We start from the raw sequence: 26732 nt of genomic DNA on the forward strand, positions 1-26732 counted from the left end.
GTAATTTCTCTTGTGTCCAGTGGCAGAACTGTACACGACGTTCACAGTCCTCGCCATGCAAGTCCTGGTGCACAGAAATATGGTACGGGTGCAATCGATGTTGATGTAGCATTCTCAACACCGACGTTTTTGAGATTCCCGATTCTCGCGCAATTTGTCTGCTACTGATGTGCGGATTAACCGCGACAGCAGCTAAAACACCTACTTGGTCATCATTATTTGTGCAGGTCGTGGTTGACGTTTCACATGCGGCTGAACACTTCCTGTTTCCTTAAATAACGTAACTATCTGGCTAACGGTCCGGACACTTGGATGTTCTCGTCCAGAATACCGAGCAGCATACATAGCACACGCGCGTTGGGCATTTTGATCACAATAGCCATACATCAACACGATATCGACCTTTTTCGCAATTGATAAACGGTCCATTTTAACACGGGTAATTTATCACGAAGCAAATACCGTCCGCACTGGCGGAATGTTACGTGATACCACGTACTTATACGTTTGTGTCTATTACAGCGCCATCTATCACAAAGCGAAAAAAGTGGTCCAACTAAAACATTCATATTTCTTTACGTACTACACGAATATGTGATAAAAAATGGGGTTCCTATTTAAAAAACGCAGTTGATATCCGTTTGACCTATGGCAGCGCCATCTAGCGGGCCAACCATAGCGCCATCTGGTTTCCCCCTTCAAGCTAGACGAGTTTCGTTCCTTGTAATTTTTTCTTTTGATGCTTATTTCGTGAGGTGTTGGTGATGAGACAAGGCAGAGGGTGAAACACGGTACCGGCACACAGTCCACTCCCCTCTAAGAGCTCCAGGGAGGCTGCCCTGCTTAGCGTCCCCATCCGACGGACGGGTCACCATCAACATGTCACATTCCCTCACTTCATGACACACTGCGGAGAGAGTTGGAATTTAAACCAGGACACTGGCGCAATGACTGGCGGTCATAAACTTCAGGCCTCCACTTCTCCCCCAACTACCGGCCAAATCTGGTATTAAAAATTTCTTCCACCACCAGGATTCGAACCAGATTACCTCCTGGACGAGTGCCACCGCACAGAGATGTGTTAGCATCTATTTTTGTAATCTCATTTTGTTTATTATTGTTCGTTGCATTTGTTCGGGGCGGGCGTCCCATGACACCCATTCAAGTTCATCGTTGATTCATTCACTCAGTTTTTTTTATTTTTTTTATTACAGAGAGCAGCTAACCTTCTGACCGAACACGCTGAGCTACCTTGCCGGCTACTAGCTTACCTCCAGGAGGAGTGCCACCGCACAGGAGTGTGTTAGCGTCCTCGGCCACAGTGGTGCGTTGTTGCCACCACGACGCGCTATGCCGCTACTGAAAACCAGCTGGAAAATCCTCGAGCTCTCCAGGCCAAAGCTTATCGGCGAGATCCGGCGGGATACTCCAGCAAAAGGATAGATCCGCAGAAAATACCCAGTCCCTTTCTTTTCCACTTCTCGCCGATCATTCCCTTCAAAATTCCTACAGCACGAATTGCTTTGTCATCCACACAGCAAAAATGGGGTATTACACTTTGGCTCCGTTATTATTGGTATTAAGTGTGTATTCTGTCGGCCAGCTAAAATTAGAGCGCTGCTGGACTTAGTGAAGGATGTATTGGATTTGAGGAAGCCCGGTGTTGACAAAATTGCCTGCCATTGCGAGAAAGTCTATACCGCACAAACGATTCGTACGGTCCAGGATCGATGCGTGGAGCACCATTCAAAAATGGTTCAAATGGCTCTGAGCACTATGGGACTCAACTTCTAAGGTCATTAGTCCCCTAGAACTTAGAACTAGTTAAACCTAACTAACCTAGGGACATCACACACATCCATGCCCGAAGCAGGATTCGAACCTGCGACCGTAGCGGTCTCGCGGCTCCAGACTGCAGCGCCTAGAACCGCACGGCCACTTCGGCCGGCGGAGCACCATTGCCACATGCGTTTATTTCTGCCAGAAGAATCTGATGTTGCGAAACATTGTCTTACTGAAGGACGTAAAATGTTGTGCGAAGCGACACATGTGGTTGCCTCTGCGTGGCGTTATTGGGACTCTGTACTGAAAGAAGCTGCCTAATTCCGGCTACCTGACGATATTGTAAACAGAGATAAGTTGTATTCTTTAAGTAATAGTTGCAACCCTTTTTTGTTTGACACTCGAAATCAATGGTGGCAACAGTGTTTGAATCAATGGTGGCAACAGTGTTTGATATCGATTTATGGTTTTCGCGACTTTACACTATCGGTGCGCAGTTGTGCCATGCGCTAGAGCGCAGTTAAGTTCGCGCACGCGCAGTGGACCTGAAGGCGATGTTTAAAGGAGCCGCTACTGCGGTTTGATTTCAGTTCTGGCGAGTTAGTGATGATGATGTGTGGTTTTTGGGGCGCTCAGTCCAATTTCGCCAGTTTCATGATGAAATGATGAGGACAACACAAACACTCAGTCATCTCGAGGCAGGTGAAAATCCCTGACCCCGCCAGGAGTCGAACTCGGGATCCCGTGCTCGGGAACCGAGATCGCGACCGCGAGACCATGAGCTGCGCACGGCGAGTTAGTGAGACGGCTTACTCAGCTGAATATGGTGGCTAGGTGGACCTCCGAAATATTGTGTCAAGACGACGTTACGCTCCAGCTGGAAATCCCATATAAATATAGAGAGGTATTACTCTGCCTGGAGAAAAAAATAAAAAATAAAAAACCAGATGAAGCTCCCAGAATAGGAAGAGGATGCGAAGTGAAACTTCATGGGTTCAGGTGATGTTATTTCTATGATCAAAAAAACGATTCAGATTTGCAAACAACTTAGTAGTACAGTCCCACTTGTCACGAAGATATTTGTTCCCCCTCTGGCCTAGATGCGTGCACTGATTTGGTTAGGAGAATTATCTTTTCCTGAGCCAAGCTGGCCAAACAGCTGTCGTAGCTGTTCCTTGATAGCTTGCATACTGGCACTGAGACAGAGTTGGTCCCACACATGTTCCATCGGATACAGACCTGTGGATCATGCTGGCCACGGGACTACCTCAGTACGACGCAGAGAGTTCATAGAGAGACGTCCTCTGCGTTGAAAAGAACTATCCTGTTGAAAATTGGCCTCACTATAATGTCACATGACAGGTAACACGCGGGACGCAGGATGTCCGCGACGTACTGTTATGCCGTCAGAGTTGCCTCAGTCACTACCAGCCAAGACGTGAAGTCATATCCGATGGTTGCCCACACTATGGTCCAAACAGAAGCCCCTACTGGGCCTCTCCAAAACGCTGGCGGAGCGGGACCTGTCCCCAGGTCGCGGACGATGTTCCCCCGGAGCAGTGCTGAACAATGATTCATCGCTGAACACAGGCGTAGACATTCATGAGCAGTCCATGCTTCCCGGTGATCACACCACTCCAGACGCAGCCGTTTGTGCTGTGGTGTTAACGGCAGCCTACGCAAGGGACGATAATTCCCTAGTCCAGCTTTCTCTGACTGGGGACTGGGTGTTTGTGTTGTCCTCATCATTCCATCATCACTCGTGAAAGTGGCTAGATGGGACTGTGTACAGATTGGGAATTTGGACGGGCGCTGATGACCAAGCAGTTGGGCGCCCCACAAACCAAACATCATCATCTAGCACAGCTACTGCTAGTCTCCATTGGTGCGAAATGACACGGAATATTGCATGGAATACATTACTTGTTCTAGAATGGCAGGTGTAGATGTGAAAGGGAGAAGGTGTACTTGATGCATTCCTCGGTTGTGGTGGTCGGATTACAACCTTGAAGACGAATATGCTTGCACTCACGTTTCCAAGCAGTTCAACATTGGGGCACTGTCACATCCGAATGCCCCACACATCTGGATACGGCGTGATTCGACCAGCCGGCTACATAAAGACCCACAGCGACGCACTTTTTAAACTCTTTCAGGGACAGATAACGCAGTCTCACACGCTTCTCCGGCATCTCCATGAACCGGGTGGTTATAATTAAACTTTCCCTATTTAACACGTTATAACAAGGAAACTAATTATCGTACGGAGATCAAACTTAAAAGCTTTAACGTCAAGAACATGGGGAAGAGAAATAACACAGAATCAATTTAGCTGAAACAGTTTTAATGTTGCTGCTACGGTACATCACACCATTACATACCGGTACCATTACTGCTACAAAAGGGTAGGGTCTTAGTATGGCGTCCATCAGTGTCCAGAGGAGTCTGAATACGAACGATTTCATTCTGCACAAGCCGGCCGCTATGGTCGAGCGGTTCTAGGCGCTTCAGTCCGGAGCCGCACTGCTGCTGCGGTCGCAGGTTCGAATCCTGCCTCGGACATGGATGTGTGTGCTGTCCTTAGGTTAGTTAGGTTTAAGTAGTTCTAAGTTCTAGGGGACTGATGACCTCAGATGTTAAGTCCCATAGTACTCAGAGCCATTTGGACATTTTTGAACATTCTGCACAGCAGAACGAAGCACGTCCGTAGGTATACTGGCTACCTCTTTTGATATGCTGTATTTCAGATCAGCACATGTGTGAATGTTGCTGTGGTAAATCCTGTCCTTCAGGTAGCCCCACAACCAGACAGCACAGGGAGTGAGACCAGGTGATCTTGCCGGGCAAACATTTGGAAACGATCGGCCGATAATTCGATCGTTTCCAAACGTGATTCGGAGAAGCAGGTGAACTTCACGAGCGATGTGCGGTGGGAGTTCATCTTGCACGAAAACTATTAACCCTAGTGCGTCTCTCTCCTGTAGGACGGGTATGACATGCTTGCGAAGCATATCGCAGTAACACTGGCCCGTCACACTGCACATCTTCGTCCTTGAGCGTCATCCTGTTCAAAAAGAATGGGCCAATGATGAACGTCGCCGTCAAGCCACACCATACAGTGACACGTTCACCACACTTCATGCACAGTGACTGGAGGTGAAGATCACCACACTCGACAATTCTGTGTGTTCACCTCACCCATCAGACAAAAATGAGCTTTGTCTGTCCGTAGGATGGTTCAGCGCCAGCCCTCGTCAACTTCAATCAAGTGGAACGCGAAGTCAACACGCCGTTGTGCGTCCTGTGATGCAAGCTGCTGTAAGATGTCGATCTTGTACTGATACCATTTGAGAACGGTTTGAAGCACCTTCCGCACAGAGGACCACGGGATGTTCAACTGTCGTGACACGGCACGCTCACTGCCAGACGATCGGGATTTGCCAGAGGGGAGAGATTTCATCAACCACCTGCGGTGAAATCGGTCGTCTACCTCTTCCCGGAGCGACGCCCAGTTCTCCAGTTGATTCGAACTTCTTCATCATACTCGGCGCAGAAAGTGGAGGAAGAAGACCCCTCCATAATTCTTCTGGCCGGCGATATTGTCGAATTGCAGCTGCAGCATTACTGTTGTTTTCATAATAGAGCTTCACCAATAATGCCCTGCTCCTTTTGTCCAAGCTCATGTTGACACGTCAACAAGTGCACTGGGACTGGTCAGGTGGGTGAGTATATGAATCACGATGGCTGATCACGGCACCTGGTGTCCATATTTGGAACTGGACGGTGGCGCTCTGACGGATGGAAATCATACACCCAATACAAGTTTGGTACTCGTACGCTAATTAGTTTCCATGTTGTAGCGTGTTAAATAGAGAAAATTTAATTATAACTCCCCGGTACCTCACAGAAGTCACTGAAAACCTGACGTCGTTCACGCCCTTTGTGCACCCTACCAGGTCTGGTAACAACACTAAACACTAATGCGCTCTGGTAGCCGTTCTCCTGTCACAGAGAACTCTAACACTAATCATTTACGTATCCTCCAAGTACGTCCACGAAGTTACATTCGCATTCGACCATCTCTTGTGGGTGCTGCAGATTTTTTGTCAGGCAGAGCTCAATCTCCTGAAACTAGGCGCTTATGTAATCCCAGATAAAATTTGGCGGAGTAACTCTGATGTGATTTTAATGGCTGGGATACACAATGCAAAAATCTGAAGTAGGCGGCGGCTTTCCTAGAGGTCGTGGCTACTTTTGAATAGAGCACCCACAGCTCGATAGAGAAATCGATGGCAGTCTGGCCTTGACTTATCTGACTGCATCCAACAGACGTATTGTGAAACTGCGTCAATTGAATGAGACAAACGTCCACAGTTTTAATACATGATCGCCATCAGTCATAAGAAAGATAAACGCTTTACAGGTGAATAGATACGGCACAATTAATGACAAAATTTAGTTCCTACTGCACCTTTGCTCAGCAACTGACAACACCAAATAATTCTGCTTTGAAGAACGTGTACATCACAGCGTTGTCTCGTTACATATGTACATTTGCTGAAGACTACTGACTGCAGTACTTTCATGGACAAGAAATATTAGCAATTGCTCTGTTACTTCATGACCTTAAAGTGCTGTAAATTATAGCATACTTTGGTATTTATGAGTGTGATTCATTATTGTATTTCTCCTTTTACATCAATTTCTGTGTGACTCACACTAATAGCACAACCTTAAAATGACAAAATTAAAAGAGCAACATCCACAACTTGTATATTTTTAATATGGCGAGTTTGATGCATTACCTGTAACTTACTAAGCCTTAAAACATTAGCTCACATTTATGCACGTTAAGATTAAAAGGAGGAGAAGGAAACAGATCAGCTGATGAAATAAAGAACAGAACAACAGGATTGTGTTCTGGTTAAGTTTCATGCCAGTGTCCACGATTAAGTACGGAAGTAGCACGTGCTTATAATTAAACTGACGGTGTTCGGAGTACTGTAGTGCGGGCGTATACATCGCAGGACGCTGAAGCATTGTAGGTATTTTCATTAATCACTCCCATCGCGGAGTATGCTGAAAAAATAATAGTTCCACTTTGTGCCACCAGTTGAAAATATGGCGTCGTAAGCAGTCATAACGTGGTGTGGGTGCAGGTAAAGGGGAGAAGCAATCGAACATTTTATAACGGTGGTTCTGGCACGTTTATAGGATATAGGCACAAGTTACAACATGTGTTCACCATGGTCTCCCGACTCAGAAAAATTCTGCATCCGTAAGACAGTATGGTCGATGGTTGCTCGCAGTTTAATCACAGCAATGTGTGGTGGTTGCGTGCTATCATTGAGATAAGGAAGAGTCTGGAAACATCCCCGAAAAGCACGATTTTTCAGATATCCCCACAACCAGAAGTCATGCAGATTTAGATCGGGGTATCTGAAAGGCCACAAATCTTGAAAGTGACTAGAGATCATGCGGTTGTTACGGAAGGTTTCTCAAAGAAAATCTTTCACCTGGCAAGAGACACGTGACGTCGCCTCCTCTTGCATGAAAGTAGTGGTGTGGACACAGTTGCGTTCTTGCAAAGCTGGAATCGAGTGTTACACAATGAGGCCCTTATAACATGCAGACCTCACTGTACGCCTGACACGCCCGCGAAGTTTCATCTCCTCGAAGAAAAATGGACTGAGAATGAAGGAGCTTTTGAAATTAGATCACACTGTCACATAAGCTGCTTGCAGTGGATGCTGCTGCACAATATGTAGCGTATTAGAACACCACATTCGATTGTTCTTTACATTTGCACAGAATAAAATGTGCCTCATCTGCCCAAAGAATATTCTCCAGCCACATGTCATCCATTTCCATGCGTGTCAAAAAACGAAGGACAAAGTCACGACCTCGTAGCCTATCTGGGCTTTCATTTGGTGCACATTCTGAGACTTTTACGGATACCAGCGTAAAAGTTGCCGCAAAATCTTTTGAACTGATGGCTGGGGTAGAGACAACCCGTAACACAGCTTGAGCACTGGCTGCAGAACTTGGGTCATGTGCTACACAGAAAATTATACATACAGTAACTTCATAAACAACTGCGATGGAAATAGGCCGCCTCCCACTCCCTGCTGCACCATGTAACTCAACTGTTTCTTCAAATTTCTTGACCATATATTTATTGACTTGGGGCCTCTTCACAGTTGTTTCTGTAGGTGATATTCCCGCAATGCAGCGCTGCTTCTGCTGCCTTTCCGATAAAACAACTCTTATCAGCAGTGCACGGTCTTTCTTCTCAATATGCACTGCGTTTCGTAACGTACGGAAAGTTTCAATCTTCTTCTACATCTACATCATACCCCGTAGGTCACCTAATGGTGATCCCTCCAACCCTGTTCCAATCGCGAATAGTGCTTCTGAAGAATGATTGTTGGTAAGCCTCTGTATTGGCTCTAATTTCTCGAATTTTCTCCTCGTGGTCAATACGTGAGATGTTCGTGGGGGGAATTAATATTTTGTACGACTCCTCCTGAAAATTGCTGTCCCGAAATTTCAATAGTAAATCTCACCGTGGTGCGCAACGCCTCTCTTGTAGCGTCTGCCAGTGGAATATATTTAGCATCTCTGTAACACTCCCTCGCCAGCCAAACGATCCCGTGGCGAAACGCGGCGCTCTTCTTTGGATCTTCTCCATCAGTCCTACCTGGTAGGGATCCGAGACTGATGAACAATATTCAAGAATCGGGCCAACAATCAACTTATAAGCCACTTCTTAAACCTTTACGCATACTGACGTCAAAACGGGAAACATTTCAATTCTGACTGCTTACAGCGCGTTATTTTCACATTGTCGCAGAAAGTGGAACTACTATTTTTTCAACATAATCCGCGATCGCACCGATTAATGACCATACCCACGATATTTCAGCGTCCTAAGGTGTATACAGCCCGCACTACAGCACTCGGAACACCCTGAGTTTAATTACAGCCATCTGCTACATCGCCGTCCATCGAAATTGCAACACCATGAAGGCAGCGTGCTACAAACGCTAAATTTGCATGAAGTTCGCTACAAGCTTGGATATGCATATGATTAGTACCGTGTCTGCTTGGTGAATACAGTACACAGCCATACAGAGAGAGGAGTAACACAGCTGTATGGCCAGACGCACACAACACCGGCATATTATGCTCCCGTGTTACGTCACGCAAATAGCACCCAAGCGAGCATTCATCCGCCAAATGCGGATAGAGGCAGACACACGGCTCCATTCAGGCAGGGTATATCGACAGTTAGTTCGATAGTATCCAGAGGTAAGACATATCTATTCGTAGAGTAGTGGAGGGCGCAGTGTTACTTTATAAAACTTCATTTGAATTTTTATGTCTTATCTCTAAAGTACATGTTTATGCCACAAATTTATATTTATCGCAATATATTTCTCACACTGCCTGTTCAATAGTTCCCAATTGTAATCTACCCCTCCTTCCTACTTCCAACTATTGTCCACATTAATAAGCAAAGTACTTGATCAAGATATGTGAGGAGCGTAGATTATAATAAACTTTCTAGTTTACTTAGCTTGTCATGATGAGTTTGCTCCAGTTCTTCTTGTCAAGGGGTCTGATTCTTGAAGCTGATAATCTCACATTATAGGTCCTCTCGAATAGACTGGACTAAATAAATTTGAAGATTGTTGTTGCAGAATTTTTATTTTTACGTAAATACATTTTCATACATTTTAGTATATCATATGGTCTTTTGATTTTTCACGTTAACAAGGCTCAAATTACATTGTTCGCACAAAAATACAAAAATACGTCGGATCACATCAGAGGCAACTTACGGCTCTCACACTCTGCGGAAATAACACTATTCCAAAGGGTTTACAATAGTATTGCCTCACGTGTTCCAATATTTCTACGGAATCCAAACCGATCTTCCCCGAGGTCGGCTTCTACCAGCTTTTCCATTCGTCTGTAAAGAATTCGCGTTAGTATTTTGCAGCTGTGACTTATTAAACTGATATTTCGGTAATTTTCACATCTGTCAACTCCTGCTTTCTTTGGGATTGGAATTATTATATTCTTCTTGAAATCTGAGGGTACTTCGCCTGTCTCATACATCCTGCTCACCAGATGGTAGAGTTTTGTCAGGACTGCCTCTCCCAAGGCCGTCAGTAGTTCTAATGGAATCATGTCCATTATAATTATTCGGGCTGTTATGCCGTGGTCGGTTGATGAATTCTGAGGTGATTCCCAACGTTTCGTCTCCGACTGCTGGAGACATCTTCAAGGGGGTCCGTAGCTTGATGGAAGGTCCAACACACACACTGGCTCGCTACTGTGTGTGTTGGACCTTCCATCAAGCTACGGACCCCCTTGAAGATGCCTCCCGCAGTCGGAGACGAAACGTTGGGAATCACCTCAGAATTCATCAACCGACCACGGCATAACAGCCCGGATAATTATAATGGACATGATATTTCCGGCCGTGAAAGTTTACATTCTAATGGAATGTTGTCTACTCCCGGGGCCTTGTTTCGGCTCAGGTCTTTCAGTGCTCTGTCAAACTCTTCACGCAGTATCGTATCTCCCATTTCATCTTCATCTACATCCTCTTCCATTTCCATAATATTGTCCTCAAGTACATCGCCCTTGTATAGACCCTCTATATACTCCTTCCACCTTTCTGCTTTCCCTTCTTTGCTTAGGACTGGGTTTCCATCTGAGCTCTTGATATTCATACAAGTGGTTCTCTTTTTTCCAAAGGTCTCTTTAATTTTCCGGTAGGCAGTATCTATCTTACCACTAGAGAGAGAAGCCTCTACATCCTTATATTTGTCCTCTAGCCATCCCTGCTTAGCTATTTTGCACTTCCTGTCGATCTCATTTTTGAGACGTTTGTATTCCTTTTTGTCTGCTCCATTTACTGGGTTTTTATGTTTCCTCCTTTCATCAATTAAATTCAATATTTCTTCTGTTACCCAAGGATTTCTACTAGCCCTCATCTTTTTACCTACTTGATCCTCTGCTGCCTTCACTACTTCATCCCTCAGAGCTACCCATTCTTCTTCAATTGTACTTCTTTCCCCCACTGCCGTCAATTGTTCCCTTATGCTCTCCCTGAAACTCTGTACAACCTCTGGTTTAGTCAGTTTATCCACGTCTCATCTCCTTAAAATGCCACCTTTTTGCAGTTTCTTCAATTTTAATCTGCAGTTCATAAGCAATAGATTGTGGTCAGAGTCCACATCTGCCCCTGGAAATATATTACAATTTAAAACCTGGTTCCTAAAGCTCTGCCTTACCATTATATAATCTATCTGATACCTTACCCGCACTCCCATTTTTTTGTTCATTATTAAACCTACTCCTGCATTACCCCTACTTGATTTTGTATTTATAACTCTATATTCAACTGACCAAAAGTCTTGTTCCTCCTGCCACCGAACTTCACTAATTCCCACTATATCTAACTTTAACCTATCCATTTCCCTTTTTAAATTTTCTAACCTACCTGCTCGATTAAGGGATAAGACATTCCACGCTCCGATCCGTAGAACGCCAGTTTTCTTTCTCCTGATAACAACGTCCTTTTGAGTAGTCCCCGCCCGGAGATCCGAATGGGGGACTATTTTACCTCCGAAATATTTTACCCAAGAGGACGCCATCATCATTTAACCATACAGTAAAGCTGCATGCCCTCGGGAAAAATTAGGGCTGTAGTTTCCCCTTGCTTTCAGCCGTTCACAGCACCAGCACAGCAAGACCCTTTTGGTTAGTGTTTAAAGACCAGATCAGTCAATCATCCAGACGGTTGCCCCTGCAACTACTGAAAAGGCTGGTGCCCCTCTTCAGGAATCACACGTTTGTCTGGCTCACCAGCGGCAAGGTGTCCATGGTTCATGGGGGGGGGGGGGGGGGGGGGGGGGGAGCGGGCGAACACAATATATGTTCTAAAATCCTGCTGCATATCGACGTTAACGATATGGGCCTGTGTCGGCCGGAGTGGCCGAGCGGTTCTAGGCGCTACAGTCTGGAACCGAGAGACCACTACGGTCGCATGTTCGAATCCTGCCTCGGGCATGGATGTGTCTGACGTCCTTAGGTTAGTTAGGTTTTTCTAAGTTCTAGGGGACTGATGACCTCAGAAGCTAAGTCCCATAGTGCTCAGAGCCATTTGAACCATTTTTGATAGGGGCTTGTAATTTAATGGATTACTCCTACTACCTTTTTTGAATATTGGTGTGACCTATGCAACTTTCCAGACTTTGCGTACGAATCTTTCGTCGAGCGAACGGTTGTACCTAACTGGTATACAGACTGGACCAGAAGACTTGCTTTTATTAAGTGATTTGAGTTGCTTCACTACTCCGAGGATATTTACTTCTACGTTACTCATGTTGGCATCTGTTCCCGATTCGAATTCCATTTTTTTGTGTTCTATGCCCGCAGCTGGCGACACGCTCCATCGAGCCGTCCTTCGGGCTGCTGTTCGGCGACGAGCTGCGGGAGCTGGGCGTCGAGACGACCGGCGCCTCCGTCATCATGAGCGCCTACGACGCCACCATCAACTTCTCCGGTGAGTACCCCCCGCTGCCCGCGCTTCGCTGTCTTCGTTTATCTACTCTGAAGCTCAAAAGAAACTGGTATAGGCAAGCGTATTCAAATACAGAGATACGTAAGCAAGCATAATACGGCGCTGCGGTTGGCAGCGCCTATATAAGATAACAAGTGTCTGGCGCAGTTGTTAGATCGGTTACTGCTGCTACAATGGCAGGTTATCGAGATCTAAGGTAGTTTGAACGTGGTGTCATAGTCGTCGCACGAGCGATGGGACACAGCACCTCCGAGGTAGCGATGAAGTGGGAATTTTCCCGAACGACAATTTCACGAGTAAATTTCTTTTGTTTATTTATAGACATAATAACATGTTTATGACACAGTCATAACTGGTTTCGGCCCTACAATGACCATCTTCAGATGCTAAAGGCGTTGTCAACGCATGAACCTGTGTTCAGTGTATGCTGGTGGAGGCAGCATCTGAAGACAGTCATTGTATGGCCGAAACCGGTTGCGACTGTATCATAAGCATGTGATTGTGTCTATAAATAAACAAAAAAATTTTACAAGAGAATCAATCACGCACTCCGTAGACAAAATGTCGTTTTTTCCAATTTCAGGAGTATACCGTGAATATCATTAATCCGTTAAAACATCAAATCTCCGACATCACAACGGCCAGAAAAAGATCCTGCAAGAACGGAACCGACGACGACTGGAGAGAATCGTTCAACGTGACAGGAGTTCAACCCTTCCGCAAATTGCTGCAGATTTCAATACTGGGCCATCAACGAGTGTCAGCGTGCGAAACATTCAGCGAAGCATCATCGATGTGGACTTTCGGAGCCGGAGGCCCACTCGTATGCCCTTGTTGAATGCACGACACAAAGTTTTACGTCTCGCCTGGGCCCCTCAACACCGACATTGGATTGTTGATGACTGGAAACATGTTGCCTCGTCGGACGAGTCTCATTTCAAGTGTATCGAGCGGATGGACGTGTACGGGTATGGAGACAAATGGTTCAAATGGCTCTGAGCACTATGGGACTTAACATCTATGGTCATCAGTCCCCTAGAACTTAGAACTACTTAAACCTAACTTACCTAAGGACAGCACACAACACCCAGCCATCACGAGGCAGAGAAAAGCCCTGACCCCGCCGGGAATCGAACCCGGGAACCCGGGCGTGCGAAGCGAGAACGCTACCGCACGACCACGAGATGCGGGCGGTATGGAGACAACCTCATGAATCCATGGACCCCGCATATCAGCAGGTGACCGTTCAAGCTGGTGGAGGCTCTGTAAAGGTGTGGCGCGTGTGCATTTGGAGTGATATGGCACCCCTGATACATCTAGATACGACACTGGCAGGGGACACGTACGTAAGCATCCTGTCTGATCACCTGCATCCATTCGTGTCCATTGTGCATTCCGACGGACTTGGGAAATTCCAGCAGGGCAATGCGACACTCCACACTTCCAGAATCGCTACAGAGTGGCTCCAGAAACACTCTAAACACTTCCGCTGGCCACCGAACTCCCCGGAGATGGACGTTATTGATCATATATGGGATGCCTCACAATGTGCTGTTCAGAAGAGATCTCCAACCCGTCGTACTCTTACGGATTTATGGACAGCCCTGCAGGATTCATGGTGTCAATTCCCTCCAGTGCTACATCAGACATTAGTCGAGTCCATGCCACGTCGCGTTACGTCACTTCTGCGTGCTCCCGGGTACGCTACACGATATTAGGGAAGTGCACCAGTGTCTTTGGCTCATCAGTGTAGATCTGGCGAGAGCGTGCCTTTGTGTCGTCTGACGTGATCGTCTGTCAATCAGGAAGAATTTAATTAATTACTTATCTTTGTATCTAGTGCTGTATGTAGGTTTGAAATGCTTTTCTTCCGTTACCTCAGGATTAGTGTGTACAAAAGTAATGACATAAAATATATTTATTGCAGGGATATGGAATCTACATGTACATAGATACTCCGCAAGTCACCGTAAGATGCATGGCGGAGGGTACCCTGTTCCCCTACTTCTCATTTCCCCTCCTGGTCCACTCACAAAAATAGAGCGAGGGAAAAACGACACTGTCTGTGCGCCTCTTTATAAGCCCTAATTTCTCGTATTTTATTTTCATGGTCCTTATCCGCAATGTATGTTGGCGGCGCTAGAATTGTTTGGTAGTCAGCATCAAATGCCGGTTCTCTAAATTATACCTATAGTGTTTCTTGAAATAATGTCACTTTCCCTCCAGAGATTTCCATCTCAGTTCCCAAAGCATCTCCGTAACACTTATGTGTTGTTCGAACCAACCTGTAATAAACCTACCAGCCTGCCTACGAATTGCTTCAATATCTTTCTTCAATCCAACCTGGTATGGATCCCAAACACTCGATCAGTACTCAAGAACAGGTCGCACCAGTGTCCTATATGCAATCTCCTTTACAGGTAAACCATTCCTTCCTAAAATTCTCTCAATAAACCGAAGTCGACCATTCGCCTTCGCTATGACAGTTTTCAAATGAACATTCCACCTCATATCGTTTTGCAACGTTACGCCCATGTATTTAAACAACTTGATTGTGTCAAGCAGGACTTAATACTGTATCCGAACATTACAGGTTTTATCTTCCACTTATCCACATCAACTTATATTTTTCCACACTTACGGTCAGCTGCCATTTAGGGCTAGGTACTGTTCATCTCTTTTTTTTTCCTTTATTGAATTTCGATTCCTCCCGAAGGGGGCGGGCTGGCAGCAGCTTAGTACGCTGTTCTTCAGCCTACAGTATTTTTCAAACAAAAGCTGTGAGGACGGGACGTGAGTCGTGCTTGGGTAGCTCAGTTGGTAAAGCACTTGCCCGCGAAAGGCAAAAGTACCGAGTTCGAGTCTCGGTCCGGCACACAGTTTTAATCTGCCAGAAAGTTTCATATCAGCGCACATTCCGCTGCAGAGTGAAAATCTCATACAGGCAGCGGGCATTGTCAGTAGAGACGCAGTAAGAGCAGAATGGGTCGGTCAGCAGAGTTCCGGGGCTTCGAACGCTAACTACTCGCTGGATGTCGCCTGACTAACAGATCAATAAGGCACACATAAACCCTTCTAAAGCTGCCCTAGTCGACTGTCGGTGATGTGATTATGAAGTGGAACCGCAGCCAAACCAACAACGGGCAGACCTCACGTACACACGAACACGGACCGTCGAACATTGTAGAAGGCGGCTGCAAAAAGTAGCACGAAATCAGCGGAAGGAATCAGCCATGAATTCCAAACTGCTATCAGCTGTTCAGCTACCACAGTGACCGTGCATAAGGAGTTAAAAACAATGGAGTGCAATACTCGAGGGTTCTCACAAGCCACAGGTTTCTGTAGTCAATGTTAAGAGGCGCTCCAGGTGGCGTAAAGAGCGACGTCAGTGCAAAGTGGACGTCTGCCCAGAGTCCTGACTAGTCAGAGTGTCGGCTTCGCCGCAGAGACACGTCACTGCGTTCTCTCGTTTCGGCTGCTGAGGAGGAATGGGCTGCCATTCCTCCACGGACATTCAGACGCATCACTGAAAGTGTACCCAGCTGAGTTCAAGGCGAAGCGTTGACACACCTGACATTAATGTCCACTAATAGGTGTTCCCATACAAGTGATCTGGTAGTTGGTGATGAGTCTTCTGGGCTGTATAGCCGTGCTCGAAGGAACTTCTCCGTTCCTGACAGTCGGCAAGACTCAGTGTCGCTTGGAGCAATTCCGAAGATGTCCAGCGCAGTCTGGACGAAATATCACTAACCGAAAACTTTCTCGGACCACAATGATGCAGCCCGGAAGATTCATCAGCAACTACGACATCCGGTAATGAAAGCCTTCACTGTGTGATCTGATAGTGTTTGTTATATCGGCAGTGGTCCACAAACGCCTTATCCGTACATCAGGTACCATTTTCTTCAGTTCTATTGTACATCAAGCATGGCAAGCAGCCATTAACAACGTACCAGCTTATCACATACACGAAATGTTTCAAATGCCTCTTACCGTGTGTTTTCGGGTGTTCAGACGTCTAATTGATTCCATTTTACCTAATACTTTTTAAGACTGAGAAGCTTATGTCCACGACTGAGCAAAGTTTCATAAAGCATCGCTCGTGCGAAACTCAGCTTGCCGTTTTCACTCAGGATACACCGCGAACTATGGATGAAGGACAATGGATGAAGGGCAAGAGGCAGATTCCATGTTTCTAGATCTCTGGAAAGCATTTGTCACGGTGCCCTATAGCAGGTTGTTGAGGAAGGTACGAGCATATCGAAAAAGTACACAGATATGTGATTGGTTCGAAGACTTCTTAAGTAAAGAACCCAGTATGTTGTCCTCGACGGCTAGTGCTCGTCAGAGACAGAAGTATCGTCAGGAGGGGCCAGGGAAGTGTGATACGACCGATCTTATTTCTTGTTCTCTGTATATATAAATGATTTGGCGGACAGGATGGGCACCAGTCTGGGATTGTTTGCTGATTACGCCGTAGTGTCCAGTAAGGCATCTAAGTTGAGTGGCTGCAGGAAGATAGAAGGCGACTTACACAAAATTTCCAGTCGGTGTGATGAATGGCACCTGGCTCTAAATGTGGAAAAAGTCAAGTTGATGCGGATGAGTAGGAAGATCAAACCTGTAATTACTAGTGTAATTGATAGTGTCCTGTTTGACACAGTCAAGTCGTTTAAATATTTGGGCGTAACGTGGCAAAGCGATGTGAAATGGAACGAGCGTGTGAGAACTGTGGTAGGGAAGGCGAATGGTAGACTTCCGGTTATTGGGAGAATTTTAGGAAAGAGTGGTTCACCTGTAAAGGAGGCTGGATTTAGGACGCTGGTACGACCTGTTCTTGAGTGCTGCTCGAGTGTTTGGGATCCGTACCAGGTCGGATTGAAGGAGAACATCGAAGAAATTCAGAATCAGGCTGCCAGATTCTTTTCCGGCAGATTCGAAGAAGACTTAAGTGTTACGGAGATGCTTCGGGAACTCAAATAGGAACCCCTGCAAGGGAGGAGACGTTCTTTTCGAAAAACATTATTGAGAAAATTTAGAGAATCGACATCTGAAAGTGACTGCCGGACGATTCTATTGCCTCCAAAATACATTGCGCGTAAGGACCTCGAACGTAAATTACGAAAAATTAGGTCTCATACGGAAGCATGTAGATAGTCATTTTTCCCTCGCTGTGTTTGCGAGTGGAACAGGAAAAGAAGTGATTAGTAGTGGAACGGGATACCCTCCACCACGCACCGTGCGGTGACTTGAAGAGTATCTATGTAGATGTATATGTAGACGACAGAATCAGCCCTATATGCAGACGCTGTGCTCTGTGTTATTATGCGTACTGGCTGCTGGACTCCAACCAGACTCAAATATTGTTTGCATCTAGCCCTTATCTATAGTCGAGTTCGGAGCCAGCAGTGTTATTCCGCGAAACGCACATCCTCTCAGCGTTTCCCGGCCCTGGTGGTTGAGGCAGCCGGCGACATGTGAATAAACTGAACGCCGTTCCCCAAGCATTGTTTAAATTGATATCTCTGTCCTGCTTTACTAGGTTCTCTGAGACAGTTACTTCGATAGGCTCCTTAAGTAAGCTGCCACAGAAACGTAGCGTCTACGCCGTTTAACACTATGCGTACCTAGGCGAGCTAACAGCCCGCCTAGAATTTCTATGAGATTTTGGAACACATATTGTGTTCGAACATTATGAATTACTTCGAACAAAACGGTCTATTGACACACAGTCAAGATAGTTTTAGGAAACATCGTTCTTGTGAAACACGACTAGCTCTTTATTCGCATGAAGCGTTGCGTGCTATTGACAAGGTATTTCAGACTGATTCGGTATTTCTGGATTTCCAGAAGGCTTTTGACACTGTATCACACAAACGGTTTGTAGTGAAATTGCGTGCTGATGGAATATCGTCTCAGTCATGTGACTGGATTTGTGATTTCCTGTCATATAGGTCACAGTTCGTAGTGATTGCCGTAAAGTCATCGAGTAAAACAGAAGTGATTTCAGGCGTTCCCAAAGGCAGTGCTGTAGGCCCTTTGCTGTTCCTTATCTATATAAACGATTTGGTAGACAATCTGAGTAGCCGTCTTCAGTTATTTGAAGATGACGCTGTCGTTTATCTACGAATAAAGTCATTAGAAGATCAAAAGAAATTGCAAATCGATTTAGAAAAGATATCTGAATGGTGCGAATATTGCCACTTGACCCTAAATAACGAAAAGTGTGAGGTCATCCACATGAGTGCTAAAAGGAATCCGTTAAACTTCGGTTACACGATAAATCAGTCAAATCTATAGGCTGTAAATTCATCTAAATACTTAGGTATTACAATTACGAACAACTTAAATTGGAAGGAACACGTAGAAAATGTTGTGGGGAAGGCTAACCAAAGACTGCGTTTTATTGGCAGGACATTTAGAAAATGTAACAGATGTACTAAGGAGACTGCCTCCACTACGCTTGTCCGTCCTCTTTTAGAATACTGCTGCGCCGTGTGGGATCCTTGTCAGACAGGATTGACGGAGTACGTCGAGAAAGTTCAAAGAAGGTCAGGAAGTGTGTGCGTTTAAGAAGACCTTAGCGTTTTTGGTCGAAAATGGCAGTACGGAAATTCCTAAAGACATAACAGCCAATTTCCAAATTAAACTAAAAAATGTTCTTAAACGCACACACTTCCTGCTGACAGAAGCCGAAAAAAGAAGATGTGTTATCACGAATCCAACGCCCCCCAAATTAAGATCACAGGTGAAGATACATAAACATCTGCATCCGGTTCGTCCGATTGTTAACGGTCGAAATAGTTCAGCATATAAAATAACGAAATTGTTGAACCAAATTCTGAAAAAGACTTACGTGTATAAAAGTAACTATTCGGTGCGTGGTAGTGTGACCATGATAGGTGAAATTAAAGATACGCGAGTCACTGACACTTCCCGTTTGGTTTCGTTCGATGTTAAGAACTTATACTCCAGTGTTCCGGTTAACGAAACTATAGAAATCATTAAGAGAAATTTCCTTAAATACGGTAAAATTTCAACGCAAGAGACAATTGAATTTATTGAACTCCTACAGCTCATTAGAAGTTTTTAATTATTTTACGTTTAATAACAAATTTTACATTCAGGACGATGGGTTAGCCATGGGGTCCAGTATTTCAGGAACAATGGCGGACATTTTTATCAACGACCTTGAAGATAAAGTTCTAAATTCTGACGATAACATTATGGATAAAATTGTTTATTACAAACGTTATGTTGACGACGCTCTGTTACTTGTCGATGGTTCTCGTGAGGACATTGAGGAAATAGTAAAAAAGTTCAACGACGCACATAATAAAATAGAATTTACCGTGGAGTATGAAACTGACAATTGTTTACAGTTCCTGGACCTGAATATAAAAAAGCAGGGCAACAAACATGCGTTCTCCGTTTATAGAAAACAAACTACGACTCATGCAGTGATCCCGAATGATTCATGCCATCCGCAGGCTTATAAAGAAGCTGCTTTCCGTAGTCTCGTGCATAGGGCAGTCAATATACCTATGAGCGAAAAATATAGGGAGACTGAAATTAATACCGTTGAGAGAATAGCGATGAATAACGGTTACAGAATAGATATGCTTAAAAAACTGTTACGGAAAAGTAATAAGGACAAAAAGAAAAAACCTGATGGAGAGAAAGAGAAAATTATCACGATGCATACTACGGAACAGTCTCACAAAAGACAGCAAATATTTTTAAGCCATACGATGTTAAAATAGCTTTTCAGACTAATAACCTAGTGAGGTATAGCCTTAAGCACGATATTGGCGAGAAGAGAAATAAGTTTAAAAGATCAGGAGTTTATAAGATTCAGTGCAGAACTTGTGATGCAAAATATATAGGGAGACATGAAGATCATTCGCGATCCGGTATAAAGAACATAAAGATGCGTTCAGGTTAGGAAATTATGACAAATCAGCTGTTGCGAACCATATATACGAAACACGCCATCCCCATAATAGCATAGAAGATAACGTGGAAATATTGCAGGTAGAAAAGAAAGGGAGGAAACTTGATTTACTAGAGGAATTCGAGATAGCTATCCATGAAAAGAAACAAAGCAATATTCTAAATGCACGAGATAATTTTAAAGAAATGAGATTTTTTAGCGGGTTTTTAGAATTATTTTAGGGTAGGTATGCCACTTTAAGTTGGTAGCATGTCACTGAGTTGCGAGAGGCTAACGATGGCAGACCAATGCAATAAGGAAATAAGGCGCCCAATAGCATAGCGTTACCGTCAAGCACACGGCTGTAACCACGCCACAACACCTAGGCACGTCAGTCCACAACAGCTCCCGAGCCGGCACAGCGCGACAGCATACTTGGTAGCTATGGGACGGCCATCGACTTGTGTCAACAACTTCAATGTAAGACGAGGACCCACAGTCAAATATACTTTCAATTCTGTTTTACTATATGGACATCCCAACTGTTTGTGATGGTATTTTGTCTTTTTAGTCCGTTTAATTTCATGACATAGACTTTACAACCTGATGATGAGAGCATTGTCTCTTGAAACGCGTTGTTAAAATATGTGTATAAGAATCGCGGTTGAATGCTAACAGTGATAACCATTTAACTTTTATTTTGTTTTTCTGTGGATTTTATTAATTCGAAGTTGTAGCCAGTGCATAGACTCTTTGCCTGCAGAATCACAGCTGCAGGTTATTATTTGCAGCGAATTAGCTGCGGGGCCTGAAAGCAGACGTGCGCGGCTCGACCGTGTGACCACATCGAAGTATTCTTTTTAAACAGAGCCATGCCCAAGTTCCTAAAGTACGAGCGACATCAGGCAAACTCGCAACTGGGTTGCTCGAATGGGCTGCTGTCTGGGAAGAGCAACAACGCAACGGTAACGCTTGGGTCCCGCCCATAACTGTGCCGACGTTTTTCATTTCAAGATTACACTCGAGGCAGTGTTTGGCGGCAGCTGATTTGCATCCTTGTTTTAGTCGGGTGTGTCGTTTCTGCCCTATCTCCAGCTCGACTGTTCTGATAGTCTACCCAGCGTAAGACATCCCACATTCGCACGGGACTCATACGTCCTGCTTTCGGCGACCTAGATCATCTTTAACATTTGTCGCGTCCCCGCACAGTATCCCTACACCAAACTTTTTATTTTCTTTTGGCTTCGGTATTATCTGCGTGGCGCAGTCAGGACGTTAACGACAATATGGGTTTAGTTAGCTTGATTGTCAACCTTCATAACGGACATGAGAGGGAGGACCTCTTCTTGGTTGGGATGGGTGTTGGGTTACAACAGGTTGGTAATTCTCGTGGACCTGCAGGACTGATCTTCTGAAGTAACGAGGTATGACTTTTGCTCAGCTGGCCGGGGTGGCCGAACGGATGTAGGCGCTACAGTCTGGAACCGCGTGACCGCTGCGGTCGCAGGTTCGAATCCTGCCTCGGGCATGGATGTGTGTGATGTCCTTAGGTTAGTTAGGTTTAAATAGTTCTAAGTTCTAGGGGACTGATGTCCTCATAAGTTAAGTCGCATAGTGCTCAGAGCCATTTGAACCAGTTTTGCACAATTCATTTTTTTTCTAACCAAAACATTTGTTTCTTGAGGTGTCAGGCCAAAACCCCTTAACAGAATGTTAGATACTTTCCATAATCACCAGGAAAGACCTTTATCAGAGGCGAGTGCTTTCACTGCCACTCATCTACTGGCCACTTCTTAGTCATAAATAGTCAGAACTCTGAAGTAATTCACTATCAATCAAGGGCTACTTACGCTATAGTACTACAGACAAGTACCTATCAGTAACACTCCTGCTGTTCACTGAAATTCCTCTAACTTCATTCTTCGAGACAGATTCAGATAGACTCTGTTCAATGCTTTTCTAATGAATACTAAAAATTGCTACTTGGAATTTTTAGCATATTGAAGCCCCGTCAGCCGCGCAGGATTAGCCGTGCGGTCTCAGGCGCTGCAGTCATGGACTGTGCGGCTGATCCCGGCGGAGGTTCGAGTCCTCCCTCGGGCATGAGTGTGGGTGTTCGTCCTTAGGATAATTTAGGTTAAGTAGTGTGTAAGCTTAGGGACTGATGACCTTAACAGTTAAGTCCCATAAGATTTCACACACATTTGAACATTTTGAAGCCCCGTCAGCAACTGTGATAGAAGAATATATTGAGAGATCCGCCTCTGCGAGAATTTTCTGGTCTTTACCCAGGTTTAGGCTAGAATAATCTAGCCTGAAGAAGGCTAGCTTATTCTAGCCGAAACCTAGGTAAAGACCAGAAAATTCTCTCAACTGAGGCGGATCTTTCAATATATTAATTGCTACTTAGCCTGCAGCTCCCATGTGTCCACCAGTCCACCAGTCTTCTCACAGTCTTCTCGTCTACTCCTCCGTCAGGTGCTGCTGAGGACCGTCGCTGCACTCCAGCTGCTCTCACTACTCGCTGAATCCCTCCTCTCCTTTAATTACCCCCTCTGGGCTTTTATTCCCTTCAACATTGATTCTTCGTAACATCTGTCGTGAATATTCCCTTGGAACCTTTCGTCGACATATGATCATCATAATGTTTGACTACCATTTCAACTTCCACTAGAAATTCCTGCATTACGTGCATCGGAAAGTTACCACTGACCCCTGTGACCTCGACCCTCGTCATCTTGGCGAACCATCAACAAAAACCCTCACTAGCATGTTTGGTTAGCCGCTGAGAAGCAAACAGCTTTCGGTTGCCTTGGGACTCGCTATCTAATCCTGTTTCTCATCCGTCTATTAAATGTGTCTGAAACCATGTGTCCACTTCTAGACACGATCTAACATGTAATTATAATTATTAACATTTTATGACCTGATATGTAATTAAAATTATTAACTGTTTCTTCTGTACCGGCCGGTGTGGCGGAGCGGTTCTAGGCGCTTAGGTCTGGAACCGCACGACCGCTACGGTCGCAGGTTCGAATCCTGCCTCGGGCATGGATGTGTGTGATGTCCTTAGGTTAGTTAGGTTTAAGTAGTTCTAAGTTCTAGGGGACTGATGACCTCAGATGTTATGTCCCTTGGTGCTCAGAGCCATTTGAACCATTTGAAGTTTCTACTGTCATGACACATGACCTTTGTTGGAGGATGGATAAGGTCACAGCATGTAGTACCTGATGAGACAGCTGGGTAGATCGTCGCAATTTCCCGCTGGAAAATGGAATAAACAACTCGCGTGGAAACCCTAAAGCACAGCATTAATAAACCACACTGAAAAATCCTCGGGGATCACTTCACAATGCCTCCTTGTGTGTGTCAATTTAAGGTGTAAGGTTTTGTGAGAGGTGAAGGCGAACCAGTTCCCTGTCCCCAATGTTCACGGGCCTGCAACCCACCAGTCTTTTGTATGTAGCGGCATTCGTGAGCTCTTGTGTATCGAGCCTGCGTACTAGATGCAGAGAATCGGAATTGTAACACTTCTGCCGACAGATACTTCTGTGGAGCTTTGGGGTCCGCCTGGGATAAGCGGCTTTTCACACGGAATGTGACAGTTTGGTTGTGAGCTAGCGAAGTCTACGTACGTAAAACCAAAAAATCTTGTTGTGGTGACAGTCTTACCTGCTGCTTAACCCTTGCATCTAGGTTTGGTCGGCATGTGACAGGCGGTCCTTAGCTGGCGAAACTAACGAATGTGAATGCGGGAGACTATCTGAGGTGTCTTGACCCCCGCAGAAAATTCATAATGTTACATCTCCGTACACGTGTGATTACGGACGACTTCCGCACTTTCTAGAGAGTCTTTGTGCTCATTTTGCGGACGACTCCGAGACATTGGATATAGCGGTATGTCATCACAAATGGTTCAAATGGCTCTGAGCACTATGGGACTTAACTTCTAAGGTGATTAGTCCCCTAGACTTAGAACTACTTAAACCTATCTAACCTAAGGACATCACACACATCCATGCCCGAGGCAGGATTCGAACCTGCGACCGCAGCAGTCGCGCGGTTCCAGACTGTAGCGCCTAGAACCGCTCGCCCACCCCGGCCGGCTATGTCATCACATCCGGGATTCAAATTCAGTGCTATAGCAGGTTGGCGCACGTATCAGTGTTAACTGAAAGCATCTCAAACGTTTGATTTCAAAGCTCTGACGTGTTGCTGTGACATAGCTCACAGCTTTCTCTCAGTGATATTCTATTCCATCTGATGGCTAGATGAGAACAGAACGAGTAGTAGAGTGGGGTTATGAGCGCAATTTTGATACCAAATTGATATGCAAATTAATTCAATCGATCAATTAATCACCTCCCCGCCCCCCCTTCCGCCCACGACCACGCCCACCCAGCCCCCGAATGATGTCACGCATTTTCTCAGCTGCATGTGTGCTCCAGTCACCTCATCCCCCTCCCCCACCCCCCTCCACCCTATTGGTGGGAATTTCGAATTTTGGCGGGAAATTAAAATTGGTGGTATCCTTTCCCGGACTCGAACCGTGGTCCTCCTGGGCGGAAAGAAGCACAAGTGTACCCCCCCCCCCCCCTAATACGTGCTAGATCATACTAGCGTTAATGAAACAAATCGTGAGAACCTGTCTCGCCCTACGTAGGTGGGAGATTGAAATTTCGTTAAAAGATATCGCAGCAACCAAATCCTGTTCTAAAATTGGCTGTAAATGTAGTACAGCTGACAACATCTAGCACAAATGCACTATTCGTGATTAATTGATCAGTTTAATTGATTTTCATATCAGTTTGATTTCAAAATTGCGCTCATAACCCTACTATACTTCTACTTACAGATTCTTTGAGAGACACAGTTGCATATCGACGCACGCATGAATAGGCAGCGTGAAATTTGCTTCATTGATTCACGGCTGTTTCGTCGGACAGTGGTGTGGAAGCTGCACAATATTTCGACGTGACAGCTGCTCATCATCTTCAGGAAGGTGAGGAGCAGCTGTTTCTTTGAAATATTGTGTCGCTTCCACACCATCCGACGCAACGCCCGTGAACCAATGAAGCAGTTATTACATCCAGAAAGTCTTAAACAGCACGGCATGAAATTTGTTTAACAGCAGGCGATTTGCAAGTGGTATGTGAGTACCATCTCGGCACCTGTGGCGAGAGATTCTCACATTTGTGATTACGTAGGCTTTCCCGGTGTAGTAAGTCATGAAAGTCTCTTCGGGTTAGCTGCCGGATCCTAAAATCAACTTGACTCGATATTTCGGCAATCCAACTGGTCGCCATCTTCAGGAAAATGCTGCTGCTGAACGGTGGCCTATATTGGACGTCGATTTGCAGCCTGGCGTCACTTCTCAGCGGGACTCACCAGCAGAAGCAGCATTTCCTGAAGATGTCGACCAGTTGGATCGCCGAAATATCGAGTCAAGTTGATTTTAGGATCTGGCAGCAAACCCGAAGAGACTTTGATGATTCTCACATTTGTCCCGCAACATGCGGGAGTCATTGGCGATTCGTTCCTTTTTTCTGGTTGAAGAAGTTCGCCTTCTGAGGACTGATTTCGATCCATCCGTCCAGCAGTCTAATTTGGAGGGAACTACATCTCCGCCAGCCATGCTTGGGATATGACTGATATACGGGTTGCACCTGGACCAGCACCAGATGGAGGCCGCTCTGTTCAACGATTACCAGCAGCTCCCCAAGAACTCATTCACACTCTCTGTGAATCGGTGCCAAGCAGATACGATGCAGTATTGGGAACACCGGATAATCACACATTGTGATAGAGAAGTGTGGCGTCCTCTTCTTACTCTGCTATAAGTGTTTACAAGGTATCTAGGATCAAGCAAAGCATGCTCGTTCTGTCAAATATGAACCAAGTAAAACCTTATATTTAAATAAGAGTTCTTTTATTTTCATAGTATATCGCTTTCTAACATTCATTTAAAGCACCATTCAGAATTCTCGTACTGTTCTTCGGGACACGGCACTAAAAGAAAAATTCTTAGCAAGAAATTATACACAACAACTTCGTTATTTTCAAATTGAAATGTTGGATTCGTCGTTCTGCCTCTTGCTTCTTCCATCTCTCTCTCTCTCTCACTCTCTCTCACTCTCTCTCTCTCTCTCTCTCTCTCTCTCTCTCTCTCATGTTTTCCTTTTCTGTTATTTATTTAATAGCCGCTTCCTCTCGGCGTAATTCTTTACTTTTGTCTACCCTTTCCTGAGATTTGAATCCTATATCCACGTGTGTATATGAACGCTATTATACTGGAAAGTATTGTGAACAGGGAAAATCCACCTAAAATGTGGTCGTTCATTGACATTTACTCTGAGGTGACAAAAATAATGGGACAGCGATATACACATATGCAGATGATGGTAGTATCGCGTACAC

General features: G+C 45.2%; 1 protein-coding gene across 1 annotated transcript in view; it reads left to right on the forward strand.

Annotated features, from left to right (window-relative positions):
• LOC124606447 (monocarboxylate transporter 5-like) overlaps positions 1-26732 on the forward strand; it is a 420878-nt gene that overhangs the window by 213717 nt on the left and 180429 nt on the right. Inside the window, exon 2 of the mRNA XM_047138429.1 lies at positions 12238-12364. Within this exon, the coding sequence (XP_046994385.1) occupies positions 12238-12364 (127 nt within the window). The remainder of the gene's footprint in view (positions 1-12237; positions 12365-26732) is intronic.

This window comes from Schistocerca americana, chromosome 3 (assembly GCF_021461395.2).
Source record: "Schistocerca americana isolate TAMUIC-IGC-003095 chromosome 3, iqSchAmer2.1, whole genome shotgun sequence".
NCBI lineage: Eukaryota > Metazoa > Arthropoda > Insecta > Orthoptera > Acrididae > Schistocerca > Schistocerca americana.